The 22,279-nt window shown below is 46.2% G+C and overlaps 1 protein-coding gene across 3 annotated transcripts in view; it reads right to left on the bottom strand.

The window, feature by feature from the left end:
* TESMIN (testis expressed metallothionein like protein) overlaps positions 1-22,279 on the bottom strand; it is a 38,631-nt gene that overhangs the window by 5,849 nt on the left and 10,503 nt on the right. For 2 of the 3 annotated variants that reach the window (XM_088017889.1, XM_088017890.1), the window contains exons 5-7: positions 20,752-20,843; positions 16,653-16,724; positions 1,841-1,943 (exon numbers count right to left, since the gene is read on the bottom strand). In XM_088017889.1, coding sequence (XP_087874015.1) covers positions 1,841-1,943; positions 16,653-16,724; positions 20,752-20,843 — 267 coding nt within the window. The remainder of the gene's footprint in view (positions 1-1,840; positions 1,944-16,652; positions 16,725-20,751; positions 20,844-22,279) is intronic. The other variant, XM_028117919.1, reaches the window with a different exon arrangement.

Here is a 22,279-nt window from a genome sequence, read left to right as displayed (position 1 = left end):
TCCTACCAGCAATGCTTGAAAATTCCAACACTTTTAAATGAAAACTTTATATGCTTGTAATTGTAGGAAATACCCTTTAATCCTAAAGAAAATCCCACACTACTAATGTTTAGAGGCATTAAAATTTTCTTTCGTCCCATGGCTCTGGCTGTATCAAAATGGGTAACATATTTTCAAGTGATTTATCTATAATTCAAGAGGGGAATTAAATTACTGTAGAAACAAAACAGACCAACCCATGACACAGCCTGACAGTCTCAAGTTTATACATGTGAAGGCCCTTGGTTTCCTTTCGTAACCTGGGGGCACCAAGTATGCCCCCAGAGCAGGCTAGCAGCCCCACACCTACCTGTCCTCCCTCCTCTGATGATGTTTCGCGCCTACAGGTAGGGGTGAAAAGTGCAAGCTCCTGCATGTAGCCTTTAGCAGGTACGGGGCTGCCCGAGCTGCCGCTGGCCCCTTGAGGAAAGTCCAGGTTCTCCCCTCACCCGGAGGTTAGACACATGTCATGGCTCAGCGCCTCCGCCCCGTCCTCTGACCAGAGGACTTTCTACACCTCTCAGACGACACTCTACAAGCTCAGGATTATCTGCTACACGATGAGACCCAAATCTCTAAACCCCATGTCAAGACAAAGTGGATATTTGTACGTTCTTAAATCAGAACCTTCCAACAGAGCTGCACCGCTGAAGCCATCCCACGCGGCGGAGAATAAAGATCTTTCTCTGGCTGCCACACTCCTGACAGCTCTGGTCAAGGGTCAACACTCCACCTTCAGGAACAGAGTCCTATTCATCGTACTCCTCAACACTTTGCGTTTTCCCAATATTGAAATTGGTTGGGAGTCTCTGGAGATAGTTTTGTGAATATCTGAAGTGTTTTGTTTTTTTTTAAAGATTTATTTATTTTTAGAGAGAGAGAGAGAAATGGGAATGCAAGCTGGTGCAGCCATTCTGGAAAACAGTACAGAGTTTCCTCAAAAAGTTGAAAATAGAGCTACCCTACGACCCAGCAATTGCACTACTGGGTATTTACCCCAAAGATACAAATGTAGGGATCCGAAGGGGCATTTGCACCCCAATGTTATCAGCAGCAATGTCCACAATAGCCAAACTGTGGAAAGAGCCCAGATGTCCACCGACAGATGACTGGATAAAGAAGATGTGGTATATACGTACAATGGAATATGACTCAGCCATCAGAAAGGATGAAATCTTGCCATGTGCAATGATGTGGATGGAACTAGAGGGTATTACGCTAAGCGAAATAAATCAATCAGAGAAAGACAATTATCATATGATCTCACTGATACGTGGAATTTGAGAAACAAGACAGAGGGTCATAGGGGAAGAGAGGAAAAAATGAAACAAAATGAAACCAGAGAGGGAGACAAACCATAAGAAACTCTTAATCTTAGGAAACAAACTGAGGGTTGCTGGAGGGGAGGCGGGTGGGGAGATGGGGTGGCTGGGTGATGGACAGTGGGGAGGCTCTGTGTTGTGGTGAGCGCTGGGTGTGGTGTAAGACTGATGAATCACAGACCTGTACCCCTGAAACAAATAATTCATTATACGTTAATTTAAAAAAAATAGAGGGAAAGCAAAAGAGAGAGCGAGAGAAAGCGTGAGCAGGGGGAGGGGCAGAGGGAGAGGGAGAACCTCAAGCAGACTCCCCGCTGCGTGCAGAGCCTGACACGGGGCTCAATCTCACGACCCTGAGATCGTGAACTGAGCCGAAACCAAGAGTCAGATGCTTACCCGACTGAGCCCCCCAGGCGCCCCGTATCTCAAGCACTTTTAAACACTCTTAGAATGCATGTACTTAGTGAAAGAATCGTTACCTTAATGGCCTTGAACCGTTGGACTGCGTGATGTAGATTGTTACAACAATTATTACAATTGCAGTTGTTGCAAAAGTCCCCACTGGCAAAGCAATCGCAGTACCTGTGAAGCATAACACAGCGTGTCAAAGGTGCGGGCGGCACAGTGAGCCGGCGACGGGAGCACACGCGCAGGAAGAGAGCCGGCCCGCATGCTGCAGTTCGGCACAACTTTTATTTAGATGATTCTGACTCCTTTTTTACGAAAACTAGAACACCTGGGATGATGCTTTCCAGTGACTAACAGAGGAGAAAGAGAAACCAGTTAAAATACTGTCCATTGCTCTCCATCACCTCCTGCCCCTCTGTGCCCACTGACACCCCCCCAGGAGCACCCCCAGTTGGCAGGCAGAAGCCATCCGCCATCACCGGTCCCAATCCACCCACACGACTGAAGCGGAGTTCTCTTCCTGGCCAGACCTTGACTACGAGTGAAAACGGATGGGGCCTGGAGGCTGAACTTGGTCTGGGTTTGCTCTTACTTCCACTCCCTGTCGACGTGTGGAGGAAGAGACGAATGGGGGAAGAAACACACGTACGAAATGACTGCTATCATACTCTCTTATAATAAAAGGGTTGTTTGTGAATTCGGATTCTACAGAACAGCTTTTAGCAGAATCTCTCCCCGAACGTGTCCACTGTGCCCTGGGATTCTGGAGGCCACAAAGGTATTACCTGGTGACAGAATGGGTTTTCCTTGAAGAACCGTCAGTGCTTATGGCTGTTAAGACACCTGCTCTTGGGCTGTACAGCAGAGGCATTTAGAGGCCTGTGGCTTACGTGCTTTCAGCATGGGCAGGGATAAGACACTGTCCTCAACTCACGTAAAAATTCAGTATTGAGGCGAGGACTCCCAATATCTTCCCTATAACCTGCACCCCAGAGAGGTTTTGGGAGTTCATCAGCCACTCCACAGCTCCCATTTGGGACTGGAGAAGATGCTGTTCCCTCCTGAGAGCATGAGTCATTGAAGAGAGCTTCAAATCCAGGTTTGTGATATCAGCTCAGCCACCAGGCCCCCGGGCTACCTGATAGAGGTCATGTGTCAGTCAGCGTCTTAAGCTATAAAAAGGAAGTCGTGGCATCTAACCTACCAGTCACAAGGGGTTGCCCAGCGGAGCTAGGGACATCACATGGATATGTCTCCTACACAGTGCTGCGTGATGCCAGGAGGGCCCATGTCAGGCAACGTGGTAGACTGGATGTTTGCAGAAACCTTACTGTTAGAGAATTCCTAAACATTATTCTTTTTAGTATTTATTGTTTTAATTCTTTTAAATAATATTATAAAATGCATGTCGAGCCAAGAGGAAAGTAGAAGAGATTATCAGAGGTGAAATAAAGAAGAAACTGTGAACCCAGAGGGGAGAGTTCTGTAGCTGCCAAATGTCATCCTGGGGCATCTGCTGGTCCCCAGTGACCCCGAGCCTGCTCATGCAGGAGACAAAGTCTGGGCTACCAAAGGTGGGAGTTGCACCAGAGACATCGCCCTTCCGCCTACATAGAGTATGGATCCTTGAAAGGCAACCTCCCCACAAATCTACTTCATAGAAGAAGTGGAGATACATCCCTCTCTGAAGCCCAGGGGAAATATGAGCGTGTCTCCTAAGGCTTCCTGACCACTGGGGTGGACAGAAGTGGGAAGAGGTGACAGAGGTTCAGAGGCTGGAAAGCAGAGGGGAGAGAGTTCTGGATAGCAGACTGAAGAACCCTGAACCCTGGGCCGCAGAGAGCAAGGAAGCGGCCCTGAAGACTCGGACTCAGCGGTCCCAGGCTGCTCCGGAGTGGAGGGCAGCAGGGTGGGATGAGAAGAGAGTTGGCTGAAATGCTAATTAGGAGGGAGTGGGCCCCCAGGCTCCTCCCCTTTCCAGCACCTCCTCTCCACCGACCACTGTGGCAAGAGCCTGAAATCACTCTCTGGGGCAAAGCAGTCGAGGGCGGGCTTATCACAATGAACCAAAGAAGGAAAGGTGATTGTTGAGACCCACAGGTTTCTTCTACTTGGCCCCTAGAATCCTAGCACCACATTGGAAAAGCCTTCTCTGGGGACGCCGACCAGCTCAAGGGAGAATACGGAGGTAAAGAGTCCCACAGTGAGGCTTCCCAGTAGATGGTTCGGTCATCACCACCAAGTCCCCAGGCAGCTTATGCCTCATTCTTAAATGTGAGTGGAGAGACAGCCAGAGATCCGCAGACAGTTCAGGAAACCTTCTGACATGAAAGAGGCCTAAAGAAACCGACTGTCCAGGGTAAGGAAACTGGTGGCAGTAGGGGCACCAACAGCCTTGGACAGATTAAGAAACAAGAAAATGATACTTAAAAAAACACAGTATAAAAATGATGTTCTGGAAAATAAAAAAGTAATCACAGAGAGGATTCTCTTAACAGAAGATGTGAAAACTAGGACCCCTTGCCCCCCCCCAAAAAGGGAAAGAAAAACAATAGGGGAAAGAAAAACAGGATTCATTTTCTAAGTCCAAAATTTACATAATTAGAGGTCTAGAAAGATAGAATTTTGAGAACGAAGGACAGAAGATAATTTAAGAACATTTCTCAGAACTAATGGGCACTTGTTTGCAGAGTTAAAGGGCTGCCAAGAGGTGAGAGAGTCCCAAAGCAAGACTACACTGTCCAGTTTCTGAGCCCAGGGAACAAAGAGAGGATCCTATGAGGCTCCAGAAATAATAAAACAGGTTTCACACACGGAGCAAGAGCAAGAATAACGTCAAAATTTCGATAGCAGCACTGGACACCAGAAGAAAATGCAGAAAACCTTCACAATTCTGAAGAAAAATTCAACATTTGAAGTTGAACTGAGATTGGAAATCCAACTATCTGATCCAAAATAATCGTCTAGGTGTGAGGACAGACTCTGGCAGGTTTAGACCTGGGGGTTCTGGGAAGAAGACCTCCATGCACCCTCTCTCAGGACGCTCCTGGAGGATGTGCTGTACCAAATGATGCAGTGAGTCAGATGAAGGAGACAAGCGGGATCCAGGAAGCAGGGAATCAAACTTGAGAAGGAAGCAAAGGAAGCCCTTGGTGTGGTCGCAGAGGGAGAGTCCAAGGTCAGAGAGGTCCATGGGCCTGGAAGCCACACGGTCCAGAGCGGGGCCGGCGAATGGCTGTGAGAAAGCCTTCCTCCAACCACACAGCCGAGTATGTAACAGGTCTGAGCATGATGGGAAGAGAGCTATACACCCAGAGGGCAGTTTAGGGTTAAATTATTGTCCTGTACGTAGAAAGCTAAGTACCGACTATTAACTCAAGGGAAAAGATGAAGACGTGCAGGAAAGGAAATTAATCAAGGTCCAGCAGTGAGTAGTGTTTTCCTAGTTGTGAAATATAAACACTACTGATCTAACCACATATATCTGATGTCTGGGTGTGGGAAATATGTGTGTGTGTTTTGTGTGTGTGTGTGTGGAAACAGAGCCAAATCCACATCTTCCATGGTACAAAAACAAGAGATTATGCCAAACTGAAAGCCAAGAAGTTCGCAAAACAGACATTTTTCCATATGTGGAGACAAATATTAAAAGTTTCTGTTTAAAGAGCTGAAAATTCCTGGAGATCAGAAAATAAGGGACAATTGTCAGGGAACTACCATTCTTTGTCACAAGTCTTATATAATTCCTTGGCTTTTAAAACTGTGTGTGTCGAGGTGCCTGGCTGGCTCAGTTGGTGGTGCATGTGACTCTTGACCTTGGGATTGTAAATTCGAGCCCCATGTTGGGTGTAGAGATTACTTAAAAATAAAATTAAAAAACTCTGTGTATTATCTGGCTAAGAATAAGTTAAAAGTGAGAAAGGATAAACTGAAAGATAAAGAAATTAGATCAAGGCACATCATAAAAAGACAAAGAGATTAAAAACACAGAAAAGAGGTTAAGAGGAACAGTGGGTAGTTAGAGGGGGTAGCACATGGCAGATCAGCATTACGGGACAGAAGAGAAAAAGCGAAGAGGCTGTGGAATGAGGACACCTGTGAGTGTTCCAGAACTGCTGAAAGTTGTGGATCCTCTGACTTCAGAAATTTAAGCACCTCCCAAAAAGATAAATACAAAGAAAAAAGAAAGAAGGAAATCTTAAAAGCCCCAGAGAGAAAAGACAGGTTATCGAGACTGACAGCTTACTTCTTGTTAGAAATGATGGGAAATAGTAAAAATTATATCTTCAAAGCTCTGAGAGGAAAACTGACAATCTAGAATTTTATACCCAAACTATGCTTATTCACTGAGGTCCAGGCCGGGCACATTTCTTCTCTCGTTCCACATACTTTGCTGATCGGTTTGATTGATTCACTCTTGCCCCTCTGCTTTTTTAAATTTTATGTTGAAGATTTTTAAATCTCTGTCACCAAACCTACTCTGTCTCCTACCCTAAAATGCTCATTTGCTTCTTCCACCAACATCATGGAAGGATTATCCACATCTGCTGCTTATCCTTCCTCGTCACCCATTTGCCCTCTATCCTACTGCACTCCAACCTTCCTCTCTGCCCCACTGGCTCTCAAAGGCAGTCAACAACCTCCTTACTGGAGATGCAAGGACCTCTTCACTGCACGTTTGTCTCAGCAGCTGTGACACTCTTATGTTCCAGAACCACATTTCCAGCTTCCGGTCGGACATTTCTACCTCCACCTCAGTGTGTCCGGCCTTAACCTGTGATCTCCTCCCACTCCTCTCTGCATCCGCGGTGCCCCACCACTAACATAATCCCAAGTCCCTTTTGACAGTTACCTTTCTCTCTTTCCCCACGCCCAAGGAGTTTTCAAAGCTACTGAGTCTGGCTCGAAATGTCTTTTTTTTTTTTTGTAATTTTATCTTTATACAAGTAAATCACATTTGTTGAAGAAAAGTTTTTAGAGGTAAATAAGCAAAAAGGAAAAAATTACAATCACTCAGAATTTCACTCCCTAGAAATGTTCATTTGGTGAACATATTTCAGATTTATTTCTCTAAAACTGTACATACTGAAATAAACATATGTTGTTTGATTACATATTATATACAAACAAAAACAAGATCATATTCTAAACATTGTTTCAGTCTGTTTTTATTACTTATCAGTATCAGTAATCACTCTAACAACTTGTTTTTATTATCAATATTATGTTTCCCACATACATAGATTTATATACCATTTCAGTGACTGCAAGGTGTCCCCTTCTATAGCAGCAACATAATTCAGTTAATAATTCTCTTCACGTTGAACATTTAGATTATTTTCTATATTTTGGAATGTAAACAGTATTTCACCAGTGGCACTGACCTCCTTTCTGTTCCTAGAACCCTGACCTTCCCTCTCTTGCCACAGGGCCTTTTCATGTGCTGTTTCCTCTGCCTAGAACATTCTTAGCCACCCACTTTCAATCCACCTCCACCTGATTAACTCTCCTCATCCAAACACCCCTCCTTAGGGAAGCCTTCCCTGGCTTTCACACTTGGTCAACCCCCCCCACACACACACACCCACTACAACTCTTTTGCCACATTTTCCACATTTCCACTCTGACCTTTATGTATATGGTTATTTTACTCATGTCCATCTCCCCCTTAGACCGTGAGTGCCAAGAAGGCAGCAACCATGACTATCTTGTTCATCTCAGTCTTTCTCATTCCTGAAATCACAGAAATTTAAAAATATTTGTGGAATGAATGAGTCAATGTATATGTCTGAAATATCTCTTAAGTCTCTGTTTTGTTCTTAATGGCCACCATCCCTGCCTTAGTTCAGGTCTTTCTCACCTCTTGTGATAGCCTCCTAACTAATCTCACTTTCAACTTCCTCCACTTTGCCATCGGTGCTAATTTCCTAAAACATGTATCAGGCAAAAAGAAGCAAAGAAAAAAACTATAATCAGAAAACACAAAATAAAGTGGCATTGTGCATTCCTGGTGAGAATGTAAAACGGTATTGCCACTGTGGAAAACGGTATGGCAGTTCCTCAAAAAGTTAAAACACAGACTTACTACATGATCCAGCAATTCCACTTCTGGGCATATCTACCCAAAAGAATCGAAAGCAGGGACTCGAAGAGATGCTTGTACACCAGTGTTCGTAGCAACATTATTCACAGGAGCCAAAAGGTGGAAACAACCCATATGTCCATTGCCAGATGAAGGGCTAAACAAAATGTGGTCCACATGTACAGTGGCATATTACTTGGCCTTAAAAAGGGAGGCAGTTTTGATACATGCTACGGCACAGATAAACCACGGACGCTGGGTGAAAGACGCCAGACACGAAAGGACACATACTGTATGGTTTTACTTATATTAGGTCCCTAGAGTAGGCAAATTCAGAGATAGAAAGTAGGGCAGAGGTTGCCAGGGATTGGGGAGAGGGGCTAATAGTTACTGACGGGCTACGGAGTTTCTACCTGGGATGATGACAGAGTTCTGGAAATGCATGGTGGTGATGGGTGCACAGCCCGGTGGATGCAGTTAATGTCACCGAATTGTACATTTAAAAATGGTTACAATGGGGGGCACCTGGGTGGCTCCGTCATTGAGCATCTACCTCCGGCTCAGGTCATGATCCCAGGGTCCAGGGATCGAGTCCCGAATCAGGTTCCCTGCTCGGCGGGAAGCCTGCTTCTCCCTCTCCCACTCCCTCTGCTTGTGTTCCCTCTCTCGCTGTCTCTCTCTCTCTGTCAAATAAATAAATAAAATGTTTTTAAAAATTTGGTTACAATGGTAAGTTTTTTGTTATGCATATTTTACCACAAAAAAAACCAAACAACAAAAACAAGCTGTACAAAGTATGTACGGAATGCTGCCATTTGACTGGGAAAAAAGGAACTTAAATTTTAAAACCTCAAAAAAATAAGGTGGTACAAATAAGTCCACATATATCAGTAATGACAAAAAGAATGCAAATGGATGAAAGAAGCCTATTAAAAGATGTGGATTATTAGATTTGCTTTTTTTAAAATCCAATTCTAGTCAGATTACAGAGGACACACCTAAAATAAAACCACCACATAGAACGTGTGTGCAGAAAGGGAAGAGAGGGTGCAGGCCTGCTAACACCAACCAGAGAAACCATGGGGTCAACGTGAACTTAAAAAACATGGGGGCAAGGAAAGAACTTAAGGCAAAAAGCAACAGGATACACAGGTATATTTAACAGTTGATGGAAGCATTCACCAAAAAGATACAACAACCGTGGATTTGAATGCCCTTTACTACAGACCCAATACATATCAACCAAAATGGAATTATAGGGAGAAAGTAGGCAAATCCACCAAGTGAGAGGTCTTAACATACTTTTATCGAAAACAGATAACTCACACAACATCTAATGAACATTTAGCAGATTTAAGCAACAAAATTAACAAGCCTGACCTAATGCATAGTAAATACATCCAACACATAGAGAATATACGTGTTTAAGTGAATATATTTTAATAAATCAATTGAACATTAAGTCATAAAGGAAGTCTTAATTTCAAAGCATCGATACCAGGTAGACCACATTATCTAACACCACAGTGTAATCAAAGTAAAAAATTAACAATTAAAATGTAGTTTTAAACATATATCTACATACATATCTGGATACCGTCAAGTGTGTACCTGAACAACTCACGAGTGAAGAGAACATTACAATGGCAATTTAAAAATATTTCAAGTGAATGACAACAAAAGCACCTCCTACCAACTCTTGTAGTTGCATTAAAAGCATTGCAGGGGGCTACTCTAAAGTTTTAAGGGCATTTCCTAAAAAATAAAAAAGAAGCACTAGCAGAAAAAGCTAGCAATACAAGAGAGTAAAACAAAACAGGTGTGCAGGAGAAATAGTAAAGAGCAAAACTTAATGTACCTCTGAAATAGGAGCCAGAAATCTAAGGAAGAAAATCCAGAAAATCAAAAGTCGATGCCCTGAAAAGACTGAGAAAAATAGACAAACTTCCCGTGGGAAAGATCGAGAAAAAGAAAAGGGACAAGCAACAACAGCAGAAACTTAAAAAATGTAAAAGGCTGTAACTACAGAGACAGGGACAATTTTTAAAACAACTAAGAATATATAAACAGGAATATACAAGTTGATTTAAAAACTTAGAGAATTCAACGATTTTCAAGAAAAATGCAAAACATCAACATGGAGTCCAGAATAAATAAAAACTCAGAAAAAGCTATAGCAATGAGAGAAAGTGACCGGGTAGCCCGTCCCCTTCTCCTACGCCAGCCCACGAAGACGCCCGGCCCTGATGGTTGTATGGGCAGAGGGTGATCACTCTTCAAAGAACAAACAAGGGCCGCCCTACACAGACCTTCTCAGAGGCTTCACAGAAGAGGCTGGGGAGAGGGGAGGGAAGCCTGATAGTGCACTGTATTAGGCAATACAAAACACTGGTTTTGATACCACAACCAAATTTTAGACGTGTGAGAAAGGGAAACTGTAGATCTACCCCACTCCAGAAAAGATGCAAAGTCCTAGGCAGAATATCAGAAAACCAGAACCAGATCTTGCAGTGTTTACAACAAGGTAAAATCCTGGTCAATTTGGGTTCAATCCCTAGCGTACAAGGGCGGATTAACATTAGAAAATTTATTGTAACAGATCATAGTATAAGATTAAGAGAAGAAAACAGTGATCATTTCCATAAGTGCAGGAAACAGACTTTGATAGAATTCACCATCATTTATAAGAAGAATAAAACAGAATGCCAGTTTAGGAGTGGAAGGAAATGGAAGCAGAAGCAGCCCTTCGGCAGTAGCCACCTTCCCCCGACTCTACAGCAGGAGCAATTCCAGCTGAGCACGTGGGTGGCTCCACCTAGGACGCCATTCCCCAGCTTCCCACCTAGCTTGGTCTGAGCACAGGGCGAGGTTCTGGCCGGCGGAGCGTGAGTGGCGGTGATTTGGGCAATTTCTGGTTATGCCTCAAAAGGTGAGAAGAGTGCCCGCACCCTCTGTTCTCTCCCTCGGTGGCTGGAATGAAGATGAGGGTGGGATCGGGGAGGCGGCCCCCCCCCCCACCCCCGGGGATGGCAGAGCTGCTGACAGGGAGGCTGACTCACTGAAGCTGAAGCCGAAGCCACCGCACAAGCCCTGGGATGACTGTAGTTCACGGTCTCTCTTCTACAGCATCTAAGCACAGAGTAGCTCTCAAAAACCTACAGCAAATATCTTATTTAGGGCAGGGCAAGGGAATGTTAGAAGTATCGCTAGGAAACCAGGAGCAAAAGAGCTGGTGGCGCACATGGTAGAGGCTGTGGAAGAGACCCTCATAACACGATCAGGCAAGAAAAAGGAAAAGAGAATAAAGATGGGCAAAGATATCCATGGTCCTTATTCGCAGACAGGTTGTTTAAGTACAAAAGTGAAGGAAGTCCGCAGACGAATCACTGTAACTGAGAAGTGGAATCCGTGCATGGGGCGGGATCGAGAGCCCAGAACGAGACCCACACACAGACATCAAACTCGGACAGCCGACTGGAAAGGCACTGCCCATCAGTGGGACTATATTCGTGTTTTGCAATAAACGGTGCCAGACAATTAGTTGTACATACGGGGGGAAAAAATGAAATTAGATCCCTACCTAATGCTAGTCATAAAAATCAATTCCAGGTGCATTAAGGCTGCCAAGGAGAAAAGCAAACTTTAAAACTTTAGAACAGACTCTAACAGCACAACTGTCTGGACTTGGGATTTGGCTGGATTTCTTGAACAAAGACAAGGGACAATTTTGACTACATTAAATTTAAAACTTCTGTCCACCAGAAGTCACTGCTCACTGTAAGCCGTGTGTGCTGAGCGCCCAGCAGATACCAGGTCTTGTGCACAGTCATCTTCGCCAGGATCACAACCGTCGTGCCCTTTGCTTGCGGTCAGAGTGCTGTCTGGGTTGAAAACGCATGTGTTGGGTCAGGACATACACGCTGGTCCCCCAGCGAACTCCCACTCCCTTTCTTACCACTTATGTGGACTTTCCCCTCTCTGCAAAATTGCTTTCCTCTCCGAAAAGGCCCAAACGGCTCTGTTCAAGGTGGCAGCTGCAAGAGAGCTCGCAAAGCACTGTCCTCTGTGGTCTCGGGCTCCTCCACTCGACAGACTCGGTGGAGACAGACCTCAGGGATCCAAGTCTCGAATGGCAGAAAGTCGGACTTGCCGGCTGGCTGATGAATCAATGTGGATGGTGATCGCTGAGAATACACTCCAAGTCCATGCTTTGTTACCACCACTGTACACAGTCCGTGTGTTCTTGCTCTAGGCATGTGTACTGTCCCCTTCCATTGTCTACTCCTACTGTTGCCTAGGAAACCACAGCCACCACGTGAGGTCTGGTGGCCTCTCTTTTGTCTGTGAAACACCCGAAGGAGCGTCACTCTGTTAAAGGTGCTGGCCTCGAGGTAGAGATTGCTTCAGTGCTGGCAACATCTCAACACTTTTGGGTAATCCTACTTTGCGACTTGACAAGAAGGTGAACGTCCTGTCCAAGAATATACTCTGGACACAGACACGCTGTATCCTAGAATTTTTAGAGTCTTAATGTGTTTGAAAAGACCGATGATGACATGTATTCTAAACTTATTAATTCACTGGCCATCCTGACAAATTCTTTAAAACACTTTAAAACATTGGTTTTAATTATTTAAAACCTTTTTAGATGCATATATGGGCCTGTAAAATATTTAAGGAAACCCCTCCAAGGCCAGCCAAAAAATAAAAGAGAAACAAAAATTCAAAGGAGTGAGCTAAAGCTGAAGCCCGCAGCTGTCTTCAGGCATCTGCTGATCCCATCAACCAGGGGCTTTGGTTTTAGCTGTTGCACGGAGGAGGCAGCGGGGCTGGGGGGCGGGGGGCGGCATAGGGATGGCAAACACATTTAAGAACATGTAGAGTAAGCCAGCCATTGCTCTAAGTGCTTACATATATCAACCCAAAGCCTAGGACATGCCCAGGCAGGGGGTCAGCTCCAGGAGCTATGCTTCAGGCTGAACAGTGGAACGTCTACACCCGATGAATGAGCGCTCTTGGAAAACACGTCCTGCAGAAGAAAAGGCAAGAAAATGCATCCACCTGGGCACTGGCTTGGGAGGAGGGGGCTCATTTGGGTTTGACATATGAACTCATACTGTGTGTCCTAAAAAAATACCTTAGGAAAGCTTTTAAGTTGTCCAAATTGGAAGTGCCACCAAGGCCAAGCAGAAGCAAACACATCCTTTCTCTGTAGGAATGCACCCTCAGGTCAACCTCAGAATTCCCATATATAAAGTCCCAGCGATTATAATAAAAAATACATGAGATAACAAACCATAATGCGTGAAAAATCAAGAGAAGAAAACACCAGAATCAGACAAGCAAAGACTTTAAATATTAGAATTATGAGCTATTGAATATGAATTAAGTATTTGATATTTTTATTTTATTTTTTTTAAGATTTTTTTATTTATTTGCGAGAGAGAGAATGAGAGACAGAGAGCATGAGAGGGAGGAGGGTCAGAGGGAGAAGCAGACTCCCCACCGAGCAGGGAGCCGGATGCGGGACTCAATCCCGGGACGCCGGGATCATGACCTGAGCCGAAGGCAGTCGCCCAACCAACTGAGCCACCCAGGTGCCCAAGTATTTAATATTTTTAAACATAAAAGAAGGAATCTAAGGTACAAGTAAGAAACAAGAGACTATACAAAATGATCAGCCAGATTTGATCTTCTAGCCACAGGATTCTGCTTAATTAATTGTAATTAATTAACCTGTCGAATCAGAGACAAAAGGCCATTTGAAAAACCAGTATTAGAGACTGCCCAATCTGTGATTAAAATCTTGATTTAGATTTGATTAGGGTAAAAACAATGTGGATAATATAACTGCTCCCAACAAGTCCCACCCAGTACCTCAGCAAAAACTGAACTGGAATGGATATTTAAAAAACTTTGCTTGGATTTGCTGACAAACATATTTCAGAACTAATTAAAACCATCCCGGAAAACATCCACACTCGTAAAGCTGGTTCTTCCTCTAGGGAGTATGCTCATGACACAGGAAGAGACCTCTTTCCACTCCCTGAGAACACTCCTCCCTCCTCACTCTGCGAAGTTACTGCCCCGAGGTCTGGAATACCACACCTTATGTCACGGCCTACATAAAAAGAAATCCTGTTACAAAAGTGGCTTTCACAATCAGTGTTTTTATGAACTAATCTTTTGAAGCAAATCATTGCTCACTGTATAAAAAAATGTTAAGAGAGTCCTACATAGCAGCAGTGGAAAGATAGAAGGGAACTACTTGAAAAATCTTAGAAACTTTTTAAATACTAAATTTTCAATAAAAAAATTACAAAACACTTATCTACCTTTTTATTAATTTACATCAATACCATTTTAATTATACAGACGAATATTATCATTTAAAAATAACTCCCAGCCTTCGCTGGCTAATGAAACCACAAGAAAAGGTTGAAGTCCACTACCTAAAGTTTCAAGGGTAACTGGGACAGGAATGAGCAAGGGTGGGGGAGCTGTGTCTGGAGGAGGGAGGGAGGGACACAGGTGCAGTGTGAAAGCTCTCTCTACCACAGCTACAAGGCGGTGGATAATCCCCCCCCCCCCCGAAAGCCTGAAAACCGAAGTCAATACAACAGTTGCTTCTGGGGAGGAATCCAGAGGATGGGAAGAGATGGAGCAAGGTGTTATGACTTCCCATTGTAATCTGCTATAGTCATTGATTTTTACGCATGTGCATGTATCACTGTGATTTTCAAAAAAATACAAGAATGCGTTCCTCTCTTTGTTGATGGCCAATTAATAGTAGTCCCTCTTGACCTTTATCCTATCAATACTCTCAATACAGCAGGACAAATGTGCCCTAAGAAAACTATTACATCGCTTTAAGAGCACGACTTAGTTGTGGGGAGAAAGAGTAAGGACTACTGAAGGCTCTCCCTGGGGGTCAGGGCACGTGCTCACGGGAGCAAGCGATGGACAGTCCACGGCACCCGCTCCCGCCGAGGCTCCCCAGCACAAGCCCCTGCGGCCCAGGCAGGGACACCAGCACAGTCTGCCACTGAGAGACCTCGCGGCTGGCTCTGCATGGGTGGGTGACTTTACCCACCCCTTAGCCTTTCCGAAAACAATCTTCCCAGAGATCACTGGTTTCTCAGTGATTGACTGATGCCAACAAACCACGAGAGACTGATCGGGATGCCGCCTGTGAACTTCTGGCGGAAATCACATTCTCTTCCAGTGCTCACAATGCTCCAGGCCCCAGCTTCCCAGCGCGGAGCTACCGAGGAAGCTAGATCGCTGGCCAGACGGCAACGTGCGGAGCATGAATCGGAGGTGCGGGGTCCTGAAGCATGACGTGATGGGGGAAGCCTCTTGTACACAGCACACAACGCTTCTCTTGAGAAGGCGGTGCCCGTGTCCCTCAGAGACAGTGCCTCCTTTCTCGGGACAGCACGGGACACACTCTGCACCTCCTTTTCCTTTGTTCCAGTGCTGACCGAGCCCACCTGGGCAGCCAATTCTTTCTCTAGTGCGTCAGTCGCCCATTGATCTGGAAAGCTGTTCTAGGCAGGAAGCTATTTCTTTGGCCTTCCACTGTGGGGTCATCAATAAGTGAAACCAAACCCTTCTTGGCGCCCCAGCTTACTTCCGCGTCCTTAGGGGTTACCTCCCTCCATCCCCAGAGATTGTCTACCCCTCGTTCTAGGCTTCCCGGGCCATTTGGTCTCCCCAGTCCCCAAACAAGACTGCAGCTTGGCAGCCCCACTGGACAGGACCTGCTCCCCTCCTGGCTCTGTCCACTCTACACACCACCACCTTGTCCTCCACCGCATCGGACGTCTCCATCTGGGCGGGTCACATGGTCCAGGCTTTTCCCTCTGTTCTCCTTCCTCCTCACCCAGAGCCGTGGGTTAGTGGTCTCGTGGTGTGTCCAGCGTCCAGAGAGGTGTATGGCTCGCATTCACAGACTAAACCAGTGACAGCTCAAGTGTTTATACACAGTCAACCCTAGATTTCAGCATTGCTTTTTTAAAAAAAATGGATTTGTCTTTTCAGTGAACCAAGTTTCTTGGACTTCTGGATTTGGACCCACTCGTGCACCCCCAAGTCCCTGTCCCTTCAGTGGGGCTCTCAGTGATTCAGCAGGAGCTCTGCAATGGAAAAACCATGTGAAGACAGTGTTAGCCATCAGGACGAGATGTGTGCCCCCTCCAGCGTGTCACTTTAAAGCCAGGCAGGCCTTCGGGGCAGACACTGGGCAAAGCTGAGAGCCGGGCAGACGACACGAATAATGTCCACGTGCGGCAGGGTGGGAGGGGACGCCAGGGCCACCTCCTGTGCCAGCCACGCTGTGTACCCCCGCCACCCCCCGACCGAGCCTCCTGTGAGCTGGCATCCCTGGGGGAGAATTTTTCTGAGAAAATTCACTATTGAGTGAACCAGTCCGCCAAACTTGTAAAAACTAGGATGTGGAAATGTCACAGTTAACACTCCGCAAGGGTGCCGCGCTTAGCACCCGTCCGAGGGGCGGAGATGCAAACCCAAACCCAAGAAAGTCACACCACGTGAGGTGCAGGCGGGGTCCTTTACTAAGCTAGTCGGTCAAGAGAATCCCAAGAGACGCGAACCAGGCTTGTGCAGAGGGCACGGCGTCTCGCTGCTCTGGCTGGCGGGGAGCCCGGACGCGGGTGGCAGGTCTCAGCTGCAGCCTGCGCGCGGCTAGCCGCTGACACTTGTCTGGACTGCGCCACTTACTTACTGACTTCTAAACAACCTTATTTCTATTTAATAATGAAGGATTTGTGATTACTTACAATTTCAGACACTGGGATTTGGTACAGTTACATGGCTTTTTAGACTTTGTGTCCCATGAACTAAGAGTTACTCTATAAAGATTAAAAAAGAAAATATTCAGATCGTTACTCTTTAAAAGGAGAATTAGCTAAGCATCTGGTGTTTCTGAACAAATACTGAAAATCTCAGCACCAGGTAGTTATAGGTATTATTTACCGGTGCCTGATCATGAAAGGGAAGTGGCGTGCCTATTACAATATGATGGAACGAGCCTGGGCCAGTCCCAGCCTGTGTGCCCGCAGATCCCGCAGGGGGTGCAGAGCAGGACCCGGTGGCTGTCCCCTCCCCAGGAAGCCTTCTGGACGTTCTTCCCTTGATCCGTTTAAACCCCTGTTGTGTGGGGACCCTCACACCAAATAGCTCCTTTATTTCAACTTTTTTGTATTTTCCCAAATCTGAACACTAACGGATAGTATAACTTAAAAAATAGGCAAGTCATCATTTCATATTGTTAGAGCCATCCACACTGCAGAGCTACCAGCAATATAAAGCAAGTTTCCAGTGGAGACCTTCCTCCTGACTGCTCTTGGGGATTAGCCCAGAGCCATTGTGAGGGGCATCAGAGGAAGAGAGGCCAACGAGTCGTGGATGCTAAACATGAGGGGCAGCTGTGGATTAAAACTCGGGGAAAGATCCCGAGCACTGCTTTCCAATGCTGCTCACGGAGGGAACCCCGAGCCCTGGTTCTGTGAGACGTTTACTACGCTACTGAAAGGAGGGGCAGGTGCACAAAGACCGCGCCGGTGGCAGGGCTCTGGTGGGTCGCAGGGACACCGCTTGGTCTGGGGCTTCCTACGGAAACCGCAGGGTACTTGGCCCACAGGTAAACTTGGCCAACAGTCTCCTGTCGCCACCCAGAGTGCGGAAGCACTCCGGCCACTCGTCCCATGGTTCTAACAGATACAAATGCCCTGAAGACCCTAGGCGAGCCCCTTGCCTGTACTCTGCGCACTCACACACTCAGCTACCTGGAGTCCGGACTGGGGGCATCGTAAGTCCTAGCTCAGCCCCTCGTTCTCTGTGCCCTGCCGTGGGTTCCTCCTGCGTGGGCAAGCTAGCCTCACCGTCTAGGCTTCTGTTTAGCGACACCCCTCCCCGCACACACACATACTCGGTACCCGACTCACGGACGAGCTGCTAACTCTTAACTTCTGGAGATTCTCCCGTTTTTAAGACAATGTCCTCCAACTATGTCACTGAATGCTGTATTCGTTTATGATTCATCTAGTTTACTTTTCTCCTTTGAACCTAGCGGAGTGACAGCTTTCTGTCCCCACGGGTGCCCAGAGGTGGCAGATCTGGCCCGTGCACCTTGGAGCAGACATGGGCTTTCAGAGGAGTGCATGTGGACACCTACTTCACTGCTCTTGTTCTCAGACTCTCAGACCTCCCCCCACAATGGGGCACAGGGTGGCCTGGCACTGACTGTCCAGAGGAACCAAAAACCTTTCCTTTAAAAAATGGGGTGGGGGCCCATGGAGACATTCCAGGGGTGACCTGCCACGATTGTGGGAGGACAGGGTACAGTTCGATGAAGGCCCTGTATCAGGAAGATACCAAGAGGCATTTCCTGAGAGATCATCCAGTGGTCAGGACTGTGATAAGAGCTTCAGGGGAAAACCAAAAAATATATGTGTAAAAATCTATAGTGCCAGTCCTGGAGGAATCCAGCAAATAATTTGGGACATGAGATATATGTATATATATGATGGAAAAATTGGAGGATAGAAGATATTGTATAATCACAGCTGTCAAATTATTTGATACTGACTGGCAATGATATAAAATTCGGAAACGGTAGTCGAATATAGATGGAAGAAGTTCAACTACTTTCGAAGGAGCTATAACCCGACACCACCTGTTAGGGCTGCTGAGACTTGCTATCCGCCACAACGGGGTTTCAGTTGAGGTAGCGGCAGGAGCAAAAGTGCCGTAGGGGCAGGACCTAAACCTGCGAAAATCCCACAGCTCTGAGGACACCTGTCCGCCCTCATGCCAATCTGAAAATTAAGGAGTCAGGAGAGAGCCACACAATTCCGCCTCAGAAAAGCATGAGAAATAAACTGCACCACACGAGATATGGCCTCATCTTTATGAAAAAAATTTTCAGAGAAGCAGACTCTTGAATGTTGTTTATTATAACGTTCATTATGTCACCAAAAGTAATAGGATCAACGATATATCAGAATTCACATTAACGCCTGACTGACGACAAGATGACGAAAGCCATGCAGAGTGACAGGACATTAATTTTTACTAAAAGGGCATTTTTATTAATATAATAAGCTAGTTAATAAGTTAGCCGGTTCACCACCCAACTGTGAAGAACGATGATGGGGTGAACGCACCCCTGAAGACTGCTGACCAGGAGGTCCCAGCTGACCTGCTTCTACGTCACACGCTAGGTTAGAAACGTTCGAGCCATAACAGGCCGACAGAGCTTCCTTTCTGATGTCTTTGGACCTAATCTGACCTTGTTATCTTGTGGAAGTCAAAAAGAAGCCTAATGAGGCATCTAAAGAGGTGAGGAGGTATAGCAAACTAGTCGCAGTTGGGAGCTCATACAGGATGAAGCAACAGCAAACGGGTTTCTGCATGCTCCCTTACCACGAATCCTAAATTGGTAGAGATTCCCGTCTACCATTAGTACTGTGGATGTTGAGATAAAAATCATCAGGGCTGATTCAGAGGAGTGACATCAAATCAAGCAATTCTTTGCAGCAAAAAACCACAAACACAAAGCTCCCATTGTTCCTGGCACATCATTTATAAGAGAAAAATATTTTATGACCTGCACAGTTACATCAAAATAAAGAAAAATATGTGACTGAGAAAACCAAGTAGAGTCTGGGGACAAGCCGGGAAGCTCCCTCCTGCTGTCCCCCGCCCCGAGAACGTGGATCAGCCATGCCACAAAGAAGCCTCAGGCTGCACCGTGACTAGATCTAGAAGTGGCTTATGTGGCTTCTGTTCTGTCGAGAAGTGGCAAGAGCCATGATGATAGGACTGAGTATAGTACCCAGTGACCACACACCCTCCCTGATCCATCCCCAAGAGAGTGAAGCAAGGAGGATGGCTTCACACAACCCGATCCCACTAAATGAACTGAAAGTGCCTGCCGAGGCACCGGGCAACAACCACCGACAGACAAATCACAGCACCAGAGAACCACGCAAGCCACTGACACGCTCCGATGGCAATGCAGAGAGGAAGGCATCGATCTCTGCCAAGGGGTTCGCTTGGCCTTTCTTGCGGCCCCCAGACAGCCCTCCCTCCCGCTCACCAACGCCACAACCAGCACTGCAGGGGCCCGGAGAGCACCAGAGCTCACAGTGGACAGTTCACAAACTGCCTGACCTGATGGGGATGTCTGACCACATTAGACTGTGTGCCCCACACTTACAGAGGCAGAAACGGACTGATCTCCGTAACCAACTCAAGGGCTCCACGAGCGGAAAGGGCTGCCCCGTCCACTGTTAGCACATGAATGTTAACTCAACGAGGAGTTCCAACCAGCTTGGTTAGTTTAATTAGTTACAATCATAGACATGACTGTCAAATGGCAAGACAAGGCCCCCGCTAAGTGCAGCCCATGTCCACGCGGAGACCGTGAGCCTTGGCACCTGCCTCCAACCACGGGCTGACCCAGCAGGGGTGCTGAGGCAGGCAGAGGCGGCCCAGAAAGGCACACTAAGACCGTCGTCAATGTTAAGTGCCCGCCGCACTGTTACTTATGTTGGTGACCACGAGAAAGAGATAGAGCATCTCAGTTTATCTCAGTTTAAACTGATGTGAGACCAAGACAGAGCTCGGGATGGCAGTGGGCCCCTGAAACACCGACACGGGACAGCAGACGAGGAAGCCTTTCCAGCAACAAACCAGACATGCACAGTGACACGGTGGCTGCCACTGCTTAATGTAAAATATAGCTTTTAGAGGTCATGAAGGTCTACAGGTAAAGCTGATTTTATAACTTAGCATAAAACCACCAAAGTATCCCCAAAGCCTCTTAAATGCTTCTATTAAAGTAAGTGACAACTGATTGCTTCCAATCCTTACCCAGCCAAAGTTATTTTTGGTGGTCCTGGAAGAGCGGATCCCGAAGGGAAAGCAGACCCGTTGACTAGGGATGGGAAGGCTCCACTTTCAAGCTGTAGAAAGTCAAAGACAAGCATATTTTGAATTAGAACATGTTCCAAAAGTTCCATCCAGTCAACCCTTAGGTCCAGAAAAAAAATGACTGGTTTTCTTCTGGAGGTTTAGGTCACAATGGCTTTACGTCAGGCCCCGCCACCATGACGGGTCTCCTCACCCTGGAGTGGGCTCCGGCCCAGGCTTCTCCGCAGCAGTGGGGGGGCTCAGCCCATTGTGTCCCAGACCCGCACGGCCACGCGTGCCCAGGGGGGAGAAAGCCCTGCCTGTGTGGACTGGGCGCAGGAGGGTAAGGACGCAGGGCTCGGCCAGCCACACAGCTGTTGGGCGCTGGTCGCAGACCCTGGAACGGACAGCTTTTTCACTTTTATGACTACAAATTGTGAATTAAATTCATTCACAAACTTCTGTACTCTGAAACTGTTCTTTAATTATGATGACATTCTTGGTGTAAGAGCCCTGGACATCTGAAGTCTCGTCAACCATTAGTGTCTCATCTCATCAAAAAAAAAAAAAAAAAAAAAAAAAATCTGTAGTCAGTTTCAACAAATCCAAAAGCCATGTCACAATCTCTGCCCCCTCCGTGTCCTTTGCTTTCCTGGCTCTTATTTATCTTTCTTTCTATTACTCGGTAGCATGGTTCACAGACGATATTCCCAGGAAAAGGAAAGGGTAGCAAAGTCAGCAATGACCTTATTTTCTCCTTATGCGAAACTTGGAGAAATGTAAAGTATTGCATAAATTTAGGTTTTGAGATGATTTGTATATACCACGCTTCAATACCCTATCCTTGCCCCTTCCTCCCCTGAACACTTGAAATTTAAAAGTAAGCTTTATATAGAAAGTACAGTCTTGGGGGATGCCTGGCCTGCTCAGTCGGAAGAGCATGTGACTCTTAATCTCAGGGTTGTGAGTTTGAGCCCCAGGTTGGGTGTAGAGATTTCTTAAACAAGTAAAACTTTTTTTTAAAAAAAGTACAGTCTTGGAAAAACAAACATTTTATTCATTCTATTCATTTTCTCTCTTCTGCCTCTTATTAAATTGTGTGTCATCACTGCCTGTGGGGCTTGAAGACCCTAAGAAGCCACCCTGGGCCCACGTCCTTGAGCACAAAGCCCTGTCCTTCCAGGGAGCCTCACCCCAGGAGCCCCGCTCTTCCGTCTGGGGCTCTGCCCTCCTCACTCAATTTACAGGAGGGAAGTGTTCACAAGTTACTGAAACCGTCTCTTTCCTGTCACCCAGACACCTGTCAGGCCCATGTCCTCAGTGGTGGTCCAAAGTTTGACATTCTTTTGGAGAAAGGATTTCACAGTTCTCAGAATTGAGGCAATCCTTCGCATAAACCGGGGTACAATTTCTCCTTTCCCCTTTGCTTATTTAGCCCCAAAGTGAAGAGAGAAAAAGAGATGGCTTCAGTACGGCATAGGTAGTTAAT

This window comes from Eumetopias jubatus, unplaced genomic scaffold, assembly GCF_037043125.1.
Source record: "Eumetopias jubatus isolate StellerSeaLion01/CBP00866 unplaced genomic scaffold, mEumJub1_p1.0 scaffold_13, whole genome shotgun sequence".
NCBI lineage: Eukaryota > Metazoa > Chordata > Mammalia > Carnivora > Otariidae > Eumetopias > Eumetopias jubatus.
This window is presented reverse-complemented; position numbering and strand designations above follow the sequence as displayed.